This window comes from Acartia tonsa, chromosome 15 (genome assembly GCF_053477335.1).
Source record: "Acartia tonsa isolate MP-2025a chromosome 15, ASM5347733v1, whole genome shotgun sequence".
NCBI lineage: Eukaryota > Metazoa > Arthropoda > Copepoda > Calanoida > Acartiidae > Acartia > Acartia tonsa.
The window spans coordinates 16,930,550-16,945,428 of NC_137274.1; the positions used below are offsets into that span (position 1 = coordinate 16,930,550).

Consider the following 14,879-nt stretch of genomic DNA (forward strand, 5'->3'; position numbering starts at 1 on the left):
AATAGATAGATATGTAGATTAAAGAAAGATATTTTCATGAACTAGAGGTATCACCCCTATCCTTTAGTGGCTTCACATCAAGAAAACTATGTCAAACTAATCAAATATGAAGCTCTGAAGCAATGACAACATTTTAGATGCAAAGTTTAGACAAATTAGACAACAAATGAGCATTGACAATCATAAAGTAACAATGCATTCAATAGTCCTAAATATATACAGGGTGTGGCACATAAATACGAACTTTTTCTAACAAATGAAAAATAAAATCATCAATTTTTATTGTATTTTAAAAACTGGGAAGCAGACTAGGTATATGACTATTATAATATTCACTAAAATTGCCTGCATCCTCAATTACCCCCTTATTTATTTTGTCCTATTTTGCTTCTTTCACCTTTTATTTAACAACCTTTTTTGTTAGGTCTTTTAGTTCCTTCCAACCGTTTAGAGTTAAGATTCACATACCCCTCTTACAACCTTGTGCATGCCATTGGTTGGTATTATATTAGTTGGTTTGTCTGAACTGTTGATTATCTTTTATTTTAAAACTAGGATATCATGTTCCATAAAAGCAAAGCTAAACAAATCAAACAGGCAGGCAAAGATTTTAATTTCGATTTTAAGGAAAGATATATTTATTTTGAAATCTGATAAAAATATTTAAAGGCAGACCTAATTGTAGAAAAGAGAAAATTATTAATATCTTTAAGAATACCGCTGCAGAAAGTAAATAATTAGAAAGCAAAGTTAAGATTTGTTGTTTGTATAATGTTTCATATAACTTTAGGAGACAATGCAGTTTATTATGCATCTGAAAGGGATGTTAATGCTGAGTGTTTGGAATATTTCATCTATAATGGAGTAGAGTCAGATCAGATAGTTAAGCCAGGTTATCATTATTTAGTATTGTAATTTCTAAGTAGTAAAGCTATTTTATAATTATAAGTATCAAAATTGGGCGTTATCCTCTTAGAATTTTTTTTTCAATTTTTAAAATTTGAGTTCCTCCCCCCCCCCCTCCTGACAGAGAACAACTATTTTAGGTTAGTTTAGGTTATAGGCTAGGGAGCCGAGCGCTGTGGCTAGGCAGACTAGAGGGCCAACCGCTGCGGCCAGAGTTCATAGTTCTGTCAGGAGGGGGGGGGGGGGGGGGGTAGATATACCACACTTTTCTGGGATCTTGCTGAGTCAAGTATCAACTGTTGGGAATATCAAAGGATGACTCCATGCAAAATTTGAGCCGGATCCGGCCAAAACCGGCCGTGAATTTTATGAAAAACCTTTTTTTCCGGTTTTTAGGGGGTATCTGTAAATCGATTCAGCTGGAGCAAAACCGGTTGGAGGTACAAAAAATTTTACTTCAAACGACTCCTTCCCCTCCTTTAAGGGGAAAAACTGAAAAAACGTGATTTTCAAAAGTATGCCCACTTTGTGGGTGTGGGGGGCACTGAACCCGTCACCCCAGGGTCACCAAATATAAAGTCTAGGCGGCTCACAATGCTGAATTTTCACCAAGTGAAAGTCTTGCGTCATTATCTCTTATGAGAAAAAAGTTATTAATTAATTAAAATTTCAAATTGTGATTTTTTGATGGATTTCTTTGATGAAATGACAGGCCGGTCAATTTTTAGGCCATTTTTTGCGGTTTTTGGGCCGTCACGCCCAAACGGTTTGAGATAATCTCACGGGACCTTTTGCCCAACCTAAGTCTGGTTATTTGTGAGGTCTAGGAAAAAAAAAAGACTTACGCAAAAGATTATAATTATAATCTTTACACAGAAAAATGGCACGAGGTGAGGGTTTGAGGGGGCAAAATGAGCCGACCAGCGATTTTTGACGGCGCGCAGCGACGTCGTGCTTCATCCAATCCGGGATTTTTTTTTTCTTAGACCTTACAAATAACCAGGCTTAGGTCGGGCAAAAGGTCCCGTGAGATTATCTCAAACCGTTTGGGCGTGGCGGGCCGAAAACATCAAAAAAAGGCCTAAAAATTGACCAGCCTGTCATTTCATCAAAGAAATCCATCAAAAAATCACAATTTGAAATTTTAATTAATTAATAACTTTTTTCTCATAAGAGATAATGACACAAGACTTTCACTTGGTGAAAATTCAGCATTGTGGGCCGCCTAGACTTTATATTTGGTGACCCTGGGGTGACGGGTTCAGTGCCCCCCACACCCACAAAGTGGGCATACTTTTGAAAATCACGTTTTTTCAGTTTTTCCCCTTAAAGGAGGGGAAGGAGTCGTTTTAGAGACCTAAAGCATCTCTTTGATGTTGAACAACTTTTTGAGGCAGACATTTCTTTATTTATGTTTTATTCGCCTCCGGCTGACCGTATAGCCGTTATTTGCCGCCGAGGGCTTGATTTTTGGCGATTTTTGCCGTTTCCGAGATTTAAATGGACATTTAGGAGGGGAAAGAGTTGTCCAATCAAGTTGATGATAAAGTACATTTTTGTAGGCAATTGCATTGGCTAAATTTCATGTGAAGTAAAATTTTTTGTACCTCCAACCGGTTTTGCTCCAGCTGAATCGATTTACAGATACCCCCTAAAAACCGGAAAAAACCGGTTTTTCATAAAATTCACGGCCGGTTTTGGCCGGATCCGGCTCAAATTTTGCATGGAGTCATCCTTTGATATTCCCAACAGTTGATACTTGACTCAGCAAGATCCCAGAAAAGTGTGGTATATCTTGGGGGGGGGGGGGGAAAGGACACAAATTTTCAAAATTGAAAAAAAAAATTCTGAGAGGATATTACCCAAAATTTAATCATAAAATAAATTAACAATTATACTTTTTATGAATTTCTTGTTAGATTTTAAAAACATGAACATGAACCATATTTCTAGTTGTTCTTTATTTGCATTTGAAATTATCAAAGGCAATTCCTCCGATTTATGCACAACTTTTCTAAAATTTATTTTTTATAACATTTTATCTTTATATTTATTTTTCTTGTGTTTTATTATTTGTAAGTTATCCTAGTAACAATTATGATCTAAATGACAAAAATATCAGGACAAAAAAAGGAGGGAGGGGAAATTTGACTATAAATTACACAATTACCCAAATTTTTCTTTTTGTTGGCTCAAAAACTTTGGAAACTTTAATTAGAAAATTAATTTTTGGTTCCAAACTTATTGTGTTCAAACTTTAAGCAAAAATGGAATAATTAGATAAATCTACATCCATTGTTCTATCTCTCAAGAATCATAAAAAAATCATTGCATATTTAAGTTTTATGGTAATATATTCATTATGAGATTTTATAAAAAAGTACATGTTTGTATTTTAAAAAGATACAAAGTAAATGATGATATAGAAGAAAGAAAAAAATATGAAAATATTCAATTTATGATTGGTTTGTTGAAAATCTCTTATTGTCAATTTAGACATGTTATGATTTTACTAGCAATCTATTTCAAACTTGGCATAATGGTATAATGATTTCTTATGATAACTACAATTTCGAAGCATACAAACTTCACAATCATTACTTAAACATTTATAAACAATAATGATTTTATAAAAAAAAATATTATTTTAGAGGAATACATAGACAAGGTTAAATTAACTTATATTCCAACAATAATTGAAAGACCACCACCCTCCAAAGAAGCCTTGAAGTCTTATCTGGCCACTCATCTAAGTTTGTCAACAAAATATAAAAGAAAAGAGAAATTGATGTTCTTCCTTCAGTATATGGAGGTGGCTACCAGTCAGAACATATTGACAAAAAAAGATGTTTATGAAATTCTACACATAAGAAAAGCTGGACATGAGATGTTTGACACAGTTTTAAATAACTGTGTCAAAAATAATGATGAGGAGTCTGCTACTGAAATTATGAAGTTTGAAAGAGAAGTTCATGATGAAAACAAGTTATCTCTCCTGCAGTGTGCCAGAATAAACCTGGTTGATGAAGAGTTGAAACAATCGATTGTTAAACAAATAAAGGAAGAAATTGATAATGACTGTTTGGGCAAGATAGGGATCAACAAAGAAAGAAAGATGTGGATTTCCATTATTTTTGGCACGTTTCTCTTTTCTATGGGTAGCTATGCAATGGATCAGGAAAGACAAATTTTAAAAATATGAAATAAAATCAGATAGTAACTGCTTTTTACTAAAGAATTATATTAGAAAAACATCTTGGTTTATTTTTGTTTTATTTTTACCATTGCATTGTAACAATATGACAGCATTTTTTGACAGTTTTCTCAAAGGTAGCTTTATCCTAAGAAAATCAACAATTAATAGCTGACTTATAGTATATGTTTTTTCATATGCTTCATTTTGTACAAGCAGATATTAATTTACATGATATAATTTACCAAATAAATTTTAATCCTATGAGATGGGACTTCATTATAACTAAAGATGTTACAAATGGTTCCTACTGCTGCTATGTCAGGTGTGCAACATAAATAGCTAGAGAGAAGAGGAATGCAGTTGCTCATAAACAAGCGCAACTGTTTCCATTACTATGCGCAGTTAAGACTTCTCAGACAAAGGTCATGCAATCAAAGGGTTGGTTGATTGATTGATTGATTAGCCATAGTTTCATAGGGTTTGGGCCTAGATAGTCATGGAGTAGGCTAAGACACTTTTGTCTAGCCCCTAGGGCTAAAAGCTCCACATTCAAGCACATTACAACTTGACCCGCTGTCTCATGAGAGCTACTCATTATTACCTCACCCTCGCCGAGTATGGCAGGTGTCCCAAATTAAGTCACTGTAATAAATGGCGCTCTCCGGAGAGAAGCTTGGCATAATGGTAGTACTGATATTATGTATGTGACTATTGAGTATCCAAACTTACTTGATAATCCCCTTCTAACACAACCAGGTGAAGTTGTGTTATTATTATTGCAAATGAGAAATTTGAGTCAACACATGAAGAATTGAACTCAAACTCTCACCACCGTAGCTCAGTGTGTTACCACTGAGCCACGGCGCCCATCAAAGGGTTGGTTGGATCTATTGGATCTATTTAACCTAATTTCCACCAGTGGGTTGTAGAGTATTAAGTCCCATTTCAAGCAGATGATGCTTTTGGTTTTTGCTAGATGATCATTTGAAATCAAATGGAAATCCTGCCCCATTTATGCAATAATATTGCCAAGTTCTTCCTCCACTGTTTTTCAATTGGCTGATTTATAGGTTTATTTCTAGATTATCTCTATTTTGTGTCAATACCCCTCTATTCTTACAATATGTGGAGATCATTTCTTCATGGAAATTTGATGTCCCTCAGAGCATTGACCATTATAAAATATTGGGTCAAAGATCTACATAATCCTTAAAAATGTCATTAGTCCACCTAAAGTAGACGAAGAAATTATATTGTTATACAAAACTCTTGTGTCAGTAATATCATAATTGTACTGGATGCTCTTTGATAAAGGGAAATATTTTTTAGATGTCTATATTATATAGAAACATTTTAGACAGACACAAAGATGGACAAATATTCAGACAGAAGGACAAACTTTTGGCTATATATATTTCATAAGATTGCTCCATGAAATGAAAGAAAATCATTTTGGAAAAATTTGTTTTAATTAGGTGTCAGATTTCAATTTAATGTTGGATTACAACTCAAAAAATGTGAATGAAACATGGAATGAAATCAAGGTGAACAACAAAACATCCTGTACAGTTGATGATGTGACTAGTCAATATGCTATAGCTGGATATATCATGAAGGTCATACTTATATCCAATCTTTTATCATACATTATTGGAGTATTCATAAGTAATCCAACTTGGGTAGATCAAATGATAGATAGAGTGAACAAAGATTTAGAAGAGTACAACAGAATCCAAGAACTTAAAGATGAAAACTATCTTACTACTGATGAAGAAAAAAAGAAATATGATGACCTCAAACCTAAACTTCCTGAACTTGAGAGAAAGCTGACATTTTTCAAAGTCTTCCGATATTTTACAAAGTTGTTCTGGCCATTCTTGATTGTATTACCTCATGAATACTTGACAGGTATTAAGTGGTGTATATGTTCTATGATTCTAGTCTGCATTAGCAAGGTATTGAGTGGTGAATATTTATGATAATATTTCTGTGTATTTCCATGTTAATACTTCATGTGTATTGAGCATGTATATTTTCTAAAATATTTGTTTGCATCATATGTGTACTATTGTGTAAAAGATGATTACTATATTCAAAAATGGCTCAATAAGCAGAATAAAAATTGTACAAGCATTTATGACAAAATTTGATGAATAAAGTAAAACATTTAAGAACATATACACCCCTTAAAAGGTACATCTGACAACCCAATAAAGTACAACGAAGGAAGAAGTAAGTCAAACAAGCTATGGCTTGGTGTCAAGTTCATTGAAACATCAGTAGAAAATGGACTTCAGCTTTTCCTCATGATATGGTTACTTGTTCCATACTTTGCCTGTGTATCATGGACTGAACTGTTTTTGGAAGGAATAAAAGGAATGGGAAATATCATCTCTTTCAATTACTATGATCCTGGAGACCTGGCAGTCAAGTGTGGAAAGATTATATTTGCTGTCATTTCCATTTCTACTGGTTGTTCCCTATTGAGACTTAGAAAACCAGGCCTGAATTTTAGCAGGAAAATGAAGTCATTGCTTGTATTGTTGCCTGGTGCTCTGTGTCAAGTTATTGCAAGGCTGCTCTCCTTCTGTACCCTGATGCTAATGGAACAAAGTGGATTGTTGAAATACAGTTTGTTTCTTGTGACCCACACAACTCTATTGATGTTGATGAAAACCCTGTTTGAAACCAGAGCCAAGAAAAAGAAACAGAAAGTTGCCAAACTGCTATCAGAAGAGAGCTTTGAATTTGTTCTACAAAAAATAAGAGTTGCTTGCCTCAAGAGTACAGTGGAGACATGTATAAAGAAATCACTTCCTTGTCTTAACAGTGTGATAAGTGGATATTCAATTTTGTATAACAAAACCAAGAGACCAATATTGATGTTCATTAGCTGCATATCTTCAACTTTCCTTCTAAATAATCTACACAACTTTAGAACACATTTGCATTACCCAAAGTTTGATATTATCAGCAGATGTTTGTTTCTGTTGGTGGTTTTTATTGAGAACAACCTCCTGTGTATTCTACCATTTATATTCCCCAATCTCTTCCCCAACATATCAGAACACTCTTTTGGAATCATTGTAGCTGTAGTTAACTGTCTATGGATAATCAGTATAATTACAGAGGTAATCAAAAAAGCCTTTATTTTAACCCTTACAGATCAAGGGGGGGGAGGGTAAATTAAACCCCCCCCCCCTCTTTGGCCAATGGGGTGGTGGTTTGCCAGATTACATAAGTTAGTTACACAATTCTTTAATGTTTAGGCCCTGAGAGGCCATTTGATTGTTGCCATTTTTTAATCTTTCCAGGAATGACTGGCTCTGGCTCATTATCACTAGGTTAAAACTGATCGTTATTTGTGAGGTGAATTTTTAAAGCCCAAACCAGACCATAAATAAAGACTTTAAAAGTTTAGCCTTCTTCTGAGAGCACCATATAAAAAAGGTTGGAGGAAATGCCATGGTCCATAACAATAAAAACTTACTACCAGGCACATTTATGATTATTAACTAGGGTCTTGCAATCAATCCCCATGATTATTAATATTTAACACTTTAATTATTAAGTTGATGTACTACAAATACTTCAACATATGGAACACAATCTTGGGAGTTCAGAGACTAGAAGAAGGAAAATATACCTTTCATACCAGGTAATATAAATGCTTCTCTTCTTACTCCACTCATTTCTAACTAAAGTAAGATTAAGCTGAAGTAGGCAAATGATTTCTTGTGAAAGGTGTTTTTTCTCAGGGTAACACTAATATCTTAAAATCCTAGATTTATGAGACGGTGGTTATATTCTTCTTCTCCAATAAAACCTGCTATTTAGTTTAAAAAACTCACTATCATTATTTTCTTAAGATGGTTGTGCAAAGAGCATGTACAGAAAATCTCATGGAGTTTCCCTTGCAATTTTTCAACAGAGGATTACAAAGGTATGGCATTAAAATGAACATTTTACTTCTTGATCCTGAGTCATTGTTTTTTATTGGAAACAAATAGAATGTCAAATACTGGAAAACTAATGTTTTTATGATTATAGTTGTGCAATATTTCTTTGTTTAAATCTTATGAATCAAAACTATTTATAGTTGATAATACAAAAATATTTTTTATTAAGGAATTGAGAATCCATTTGATGAAGATGGCGAAGAAACTGAAGAGACTGAGTTTTGGAATAGGGAGCCAGGAAATGTCATTATCTCTGAGGTAATTATAATATATAAATATCATTTAAACTTGTTTGTCTGGTATTTTAAATGATTAATTGAATTACTTAAGAGTTTATTTTAATTAAGCTTGTCTGCAAACAAATTGTTTTAAATATCAGAAACAGACACTATTCATACTTTAAAGTTTTTTTTTAAACAATCTTGGCCCAACAAAGTATGTATATTCACTGAAAAGGGAAGTCTGTCATAACAGGGTAGTGAGATTTTATGCTGAAGATGGAAGGACAAAAATTGTAATAATTTTTTGATTAGTAAACAAAAGCAAGCTTGCTAGCTATCAAATGGCGTAATGATGTTCAAAAAAAATTATCAATCAGCACTAAAGACTAATTTGATTTCATCGTATTTCTATTTTGTATCAGGTTGTATCAGAGCATGATATTACACCAACAGAAGTGGAAATGATTCATCAAGAGGCATCTGGGATTAATCAGGTTATATCACAGTTTAAAATTTGCAATTCTTTATTACCAAATAAATATTTTTATTAGTAGCAAATCTATTATGTATTGCATAATTTTTGTATGGTTTCTTTTCCCCAAAAAAGGTTATAAACATCTCTGGTCTTGTAAAAAGCTTCACCAAAAAGGGGTACCTTATATGTTTAGCAGTTAACAAGATCCTTGCTACACAAAGACAGAGAGATATCCTGTTACTTGATATAAGGATTATATATAATTGAATTATTAGAGTGAAACTGTAGCAGATAGTGGTATGGATGATAATGACCTTCACTTGGGAGGCAACATTCAGGTTGATAACATTTTTAGTAATGCTTCAGAACAAATTGTGTTTCAGCAAGGGGAATATGATTTATTGAGCTGCTATATGTTTGAGAAAAAATTTTTTTTCAGAAAAAAATCTTTCAACAATTTTGGACATAATCTAAAAAATATTTAACCTATATGTACCACTATTATTTGTCCAACCAAATATATGTAAACATAATAGATCATCTATATTAGAAATATTATCTGCTCTGTTATTCGGTCTCAGTATGATCAATGTTATTCTAACATAATCTAAATAATATTTTTTATATTATCTTAGTTAAATGTAGAAGTTCACGAAGAAATTCCCAAACTTGATGAAAGTAACCACACTGTTACTGTTGACAAAACTATCAATGTTCAAGATGAAAAGGTACCAACAAAATTATTACTCAATATTTTATTTATAAAATTATGTTACCAATACACTCTTAATTTTATGTTCTGTTATCTATTATACATCTTAATACTTAATAATATTTCTATTATTAATAGAATGAAAGTGATAGAGATGAAGATAATGATGAAAAAAAGCCTCTCTTACCAAACAACAATCAGGTTTTGAAATATTTTATGTATCTGCTTTTCATATACTTTATAAAATCGGATAAATATAATTTTATAAAACAATATTCAATTTATATACCTTACTATTATTTATATTTTTCTAGACTGCAAGTGAGGGAGATATGGGTGAAAAAGAACCTCTCTTTACAAACAAGGTTTTACTAAATTTGCTTTTTTATTCTCGTTTACACTAATAATCTATGAAATTTACATGTAATTTAAATTGAGTGTTTAATTTTATATGATCTTAGGTAAATGTTGCAATTGAAATTCATGAAGTAACAAATGTTAATTCTAATGTTCCTGATGAACAGGTAGAAGGAAAAATATCAATATGAATTCTTTGTATATTTATATTAATATCCTATAATTCTGTCATCTTATTAAGTATTTATCTACATTTCTTTAATATACATTATTATCAGAATGATAGTGTGACAGATGGAGATATGGATGAAAATGAATTTTTCTTGTTGAACAACAATCAGGTTTTTGTCTATTTTGTCTATCTGCTTATCATACACATTGACACTTAAAATTGACTTTAGTTTGGGTTAGATAAGATTTAATAATTTTACTAATTCAGAATGCAATTGTAAGAGATGGATGTATGGATGACAATGATTCTCTCTTGGTTAACAACAATCAGGTTTTAGATTTATGCATTATATTTTGCTTTTTAATAAACATTGACACTGTGTTTTGGTAACCTTAGCTAACTATTATTATCTTACAATTATTTATTATTTTTATTATCAAAAGGAAAAAGTCAAAGATGAAGATATGGATGAAAATGATTCTCTCTTGAATAACAACAATCAGGTTTTAGATTTAAAAGATTATATTTTGCTTTTTAATAAACATTGACACATTGATGTTGGTAACCTTATAGCAGCTAACTATTTTTATCTTACAATTATTCATTATCTTTTTTAATATCAAAAGGAAGAAGTCAAAGATGAAGATATGGATGAAAATGAACTATTCTTGTTGAACAACAATCAGGTTTTAGATTTATGCATTATATTTGCTTTTAAATAACATTGACTCTGCTGAAATTATTTTTATCTTTCTAATACTTAATATTTTTTTTATTTTCAAAAGGAAAGAGTCAAAGATGAAGATATGGATGAACTATTCTTGTGGAACAACAATCAGGTATTTGTCTATTTTAGCTATATTGTTAAATATGTTTTTCATAGATATATACACAAAAAAATATCTTAAATAGGGAAAACTGAATGTTTGGATTGATATCAAATAGCCTCTGGTATTATTTAAACTAAAATATATGGATTGATAAGGAAATAGCCTCTAGTATTATTGAAAAAGTCTGATTCCATATACTTGAATTTCCCAAAAATAATTGTCCCTCCCTACTATTTAATACTTTTACTAAATTAGAATGCAAGTGAGAGAGATGGAGATATGGATGAAAATGATTCTCTCTTGATCGAAACTAATCAGGTTTCAGTCTATTTCATTAAATTCATAACATTTACACTAAAGAATGAACTTAGATAGGTTAAACTCAAATATTTAAATTTATAAGCAAATAGCATCTAGTATTATTTAAAAAGTCTGATTCCATATACTTAAATTCCCAAAAGAGAATTGTCCCTCCCTACTATTTAATACTTTTTCTAAATTAGATTGCAGCTGAGAGAGTTGGAGATATGGTTAAAAATGAACCTCTCTTGACCAACACCAAGCAGGTTTTAGCTTATTTCATTAATTTTGCCCCTACATAGACATTGACACTTATAATTGATATTTACTATTGATTTGATAAATTAACTGTTTTAATTTTTCAAGGTAAATGTCACTGAAGTTGTTGACAAGAATGTAAATATTCAAGATGATGAACAGGTTTAAACAAATTTTTAGTAGCAAAGCAAATAATTCCAAATGTCTGTCCGTCTATCCTTTAGTCACGAAGTGGGGTAACCATGATTTTCTCAGCTCTTATTTAAGATAGAAGACTAAAACTTATTATTCCAATTATAACTAATTATGAACATCCACTTTTAAGCAGGTTTTTGGCTAGCTTTATATCTTTCAAATTTTCCCTCATTTCATTAGTGTTTTACTATTTTAAGTTTTTATCTTACTATTATATAAAATTATTCATTTATTATCAGAATGCAAGTGGGAGAGTTGGAGATATGGATAAAAATGAACCTCTCTTGACCAACACCAATCAGGTTTAGCCTATTTCATTAATTTTGCTCCTTCATAGCCATTGAAACTAATAATTAATATTTATGATTGATTAAATAAATAATATTTTTTTCATTTTTTTCAATTTTTTCAGGTAAATGTCACTGAAGCAGTTGACATAAATGTAAATATTCAAGATGATGAACAGGTATAGACTAATTTCTAGTAGCAAAGCAACTCTATAATTTCAAATATCTGTCTGTCCATCTCTCTGTTAGTCATGGAGAGGGGGAAACATTATTTTCTCAGCTCTTATTTAAGATAGAAGACTGAAACTTCTTGTCATTATTCCTATTATAATAATTATAAAATATCTATGGAGGTTGGACTGCTTTTTTGCAGTTTTTTTTGGCTATCTTTACATCTTAAATTTTCCCCATATATTTGGTGTTTTTGGTCAATAAAGTTTTTATCTTACTGTTATCTAATATCTTTTATTTATTATCCAGATTGAAAGTGAGAGAGATGGAGATATGGATAAAAATGAACCTCTCACTGTAACTGAAGTTGAAGTTGTTGAAGAAAGAAATATTCAAGATAATGAACAGGTAGAAAATAAGTTCTAGTAGCAAAGCAACTCTATATATAATTCCAAATGTTTGTGTGTCCATCTCTCTGTTAGTCATGGAGAGCGCGAAATATGATTTTCTTAGCTTCTATTAAAGATAGAAGGCTGAAACTTGTCATTATTCCTATTATAATGAAGCACAAATAATAATAAAACATCCATCTTTTTATCTTTCAAATTTTCCTCGATATATTCGGTGTTTTTGGTCAATAAAGTTTTTATCTTACTATTATTTAATAATATTTATTTATTGCCAGATTGCAAGTATGAGAGATGGAGTTATGGATGAGAATGATCCTATATTGACTAACACTAAACAGGTTCATATTCTTTCCTGGTGTTTTACACAAAGTTATTGTAGGCCAATGAACCCCCCTCCCCCTAAATTTAGAAATAAATTGAAAAAAAGGAAGATTTTTTTACTTTGCCCTATCTGTCTGATGGGACCTTACCTGAGTTTTTCTAATCTTGTGGGGCTACCTAACCTACCCTAAAGTAATCAACAAACTACCCCCCTAAAGTTTTAATTCAATAAAAGGTAGGGAGGGGGGTTATCAGTGCTCAACAAGGTACATTGTGTAAAAGGATCCCTTATCTGTTAATATTCATGAACAAATAAAAATAATACACCAAAGTAATTTGAGTAGATTTATAATATAATGCCTCAAGAAAGTGATAATTGTCTGATTTCAATTATATCATTTTAAACTATATTCCTGTGGGTATTTCATTAACAATTATGAACAGTACGGAAATTTCAGCTTTAAACTTTATTAATTACTATGTCAACTCAGGGAGGGACAGGACAATGGGCTGTCTCCAAAGTCTTATAATAACATTTTCTTATTCGCCGGCTTAACAATTATGGGGAATATTATTGAGTTTTGATTGGTAGGTTTATTTGGTTGGGTTTCTTCAATCACTAAATGTAATCTACAGAAGGGGTAATTTTGTGTATCTTCATTGAAGATGTACATCAAATTTTCGGCCATTGTCTTATCCCCAATAAAATTAATACCAGTTTTGTTAGACTGAGCCTTCGGCCACTAGGGGCTAACAAATCTTAAAATTCTTACTTTTAATATCTGTGGAAAGCTGTCTTCAATAAATGCAATAAACAACTATTCCAGTATGGCTTCAAAAACGATTGATATTTACTTGATTAACCCAGTTTTCAGCCATACTGACAAGTTATGTATAGCCTTCGGCCCCTCAGGGCTAACAAAAATGGTTTAAATATCCACAGAAAGTTGTCTATGAGACAATGCGATAATTAACTATTAGTGTTTATTTTTAAAGCTTTACTATAATTAGGGTCGGTCTGTACGTTCTTCTGATGCTGATTTTTTAACTTTTTTGAGAACAATTTTCTATGTCAAAATTATCCAATTAATCTGATTTCTGGTCTACTGATTCCTATTACGACAAGGTACATTGTTATAAGCAAGCATCTCTATATCAATTCCTAAAAATGTTAGTATGTCCTTAAAACAAAATCATGTATTTAAACAGTTTTGCACAGAATTTACTTACAATTTTGTTTATACTTATACATTTCTATTCTTCTTATTCAGTTTGCTCTACAAGTGTTAATGTTTGTTTGTCCTACCGTTTCAGAGCTTTGCTCTTAATAATGTTGTCATTCTTGTTCTAATTCAGGTTGAGGAAGATAATCATCACTAGATATTTCAATGTTGACAACACTATGATGAGCACATTGTTAAGGTAGGTCAAATTAAATCTAATAAATAAAATAATTCCATTGCTGTCTCTCTGTTATAATTTTAAAAAGCAAAGCTTTTCTATAATTAGAGTCAGTCTGTCCGTCCGGTTAGCTCTTTTCGTTAATTTAGACATGTTAGAATTATCCTATTTTTTTAAACTTTGCATTTTGATTCCTTCAACAGATTAAACATATTGATTTGTTATCCTTTTTAAAAACATTTTTTATGTGTTAAAATAATCCTATTAATCTGATTTATGGAATAAAGATTCCTATTACATCAAAGTTGAATGTTATAAGGGAAGCATCTCTATATAAAAAAGTCCCAAACCAATATCCTGTAGTTAAACAATTTTGCAAAAAGTTTAGTTACAATTTTGTTTAAACTCATATCCTTGATTTTTAATATTTCCACTATTCAAGTTATTATTTAAACTAAAGACGTTAAAATGATTCCTATTGCTGCTATGTCAGGTGCACGATATGAATTGTTAGATTAGGGGAAATAGGCGCAACCCATTACCGTGCACAGTTAGGACTTTAAGACAAAGGTCGTGCAATTAAAGACCTTGGATGAGCGCTTACACTACAAATATTCCCTAAATCTAAATGTAATTCTAAAATCTTTAAAATTATTTAAAACATTTCAGGATCAATGTTTGTTGAAAAAAGAAGCTTTTGTTAACAAG

At 31.4% G+C, this 14,879-nt stretch overlaps 1 protein-coding gene across 1 annotated transcript in view; it reads left to right on the forward strand.

Moving 5' to 3' along the window:
* LOC145306957 (uncharacterized) overlaps positions 1–14,150 on the forward strand; it is a 21,893-nt gene extending 7,743 nt beyond the window's left edge. Inside the window, exons 8-31 of the mRNA XM_080149298.1 lie at positions 3,558–3,952; positions 5,578–6,010; positions 6,296–7,233; positions 7,675–7,760; positions 7,972–8,045; positions 8,231–8,319; positions 8,705–8,776; positions 9,033–9,095; positions 9,393–9,485; positions 9,784–9,834; positions 9,931–9,993; positions 10,105–10,167; positions 10,266–10,328; positions 10,442–10,501; positions 10,625–10,684; positions 10,784–10,837; positions 11,084–11,146; positions 11,332–11,394; positions 11,495–11,548; positions 11,821–11,883; positions 11,994–12,047; positions 12,349–12,447; positions 12,725–12,787; positions 14,127–14,150. Coding sequence (XP_080005424.1) covers positions 3,558–3,952; positions 5,578–6,010; positions 6,296–7,233; positions 7,675–7,760; positions 7,972–8,045; positions 8,231–8,319; positions 8,705–8,776; positions 9,033–9,095; positions 9,393–9,485; positions 9,784–9,834; positions 9,931–9,993; positions 10,105–10,167; positions 10,266–10,328; positions 10,442–10,501; positions 10,625–10,684; positions 10,784–10,837; positions 11,084–11,146; positions 11,332–11,394; positions 11,495–11,548; positions 11,821–11,883; positions 11,994–12,047; positions 12,349–12,447; positions 12,725–12,787; positions 14,127–14,150 — 3,140 coding nt within the window. The remainder of the gene's footprint in view (positions 1–3,557; positions 3,953–5,577; positions 6,011–6,295; positions 7,234–7,674; positions 7,761–7,971; positions 8,046–8,230; positions 8,320–8,704; positions 8,777–9,032; positions 9,096–9,392; positions 9,486–9,783; positions 9,835–9,930; positions 9,994–10,104; positions 10,168–10,265; positions 10,329–10,441; positions 10,502–10,624; positions 10,685–10,783; positions 10,838–11,083; positions 11,147–11,331; positions 11,395–11,494; positions 11,549–11,820; positions 11,884–11,993; positions 12,048–12,348; positions 12,448–12,724; positions 12,788–14,126) is intronic.
* The last annotated feature ends 729 nt before the right edge of the window (positions 14,151–14,879 follow it).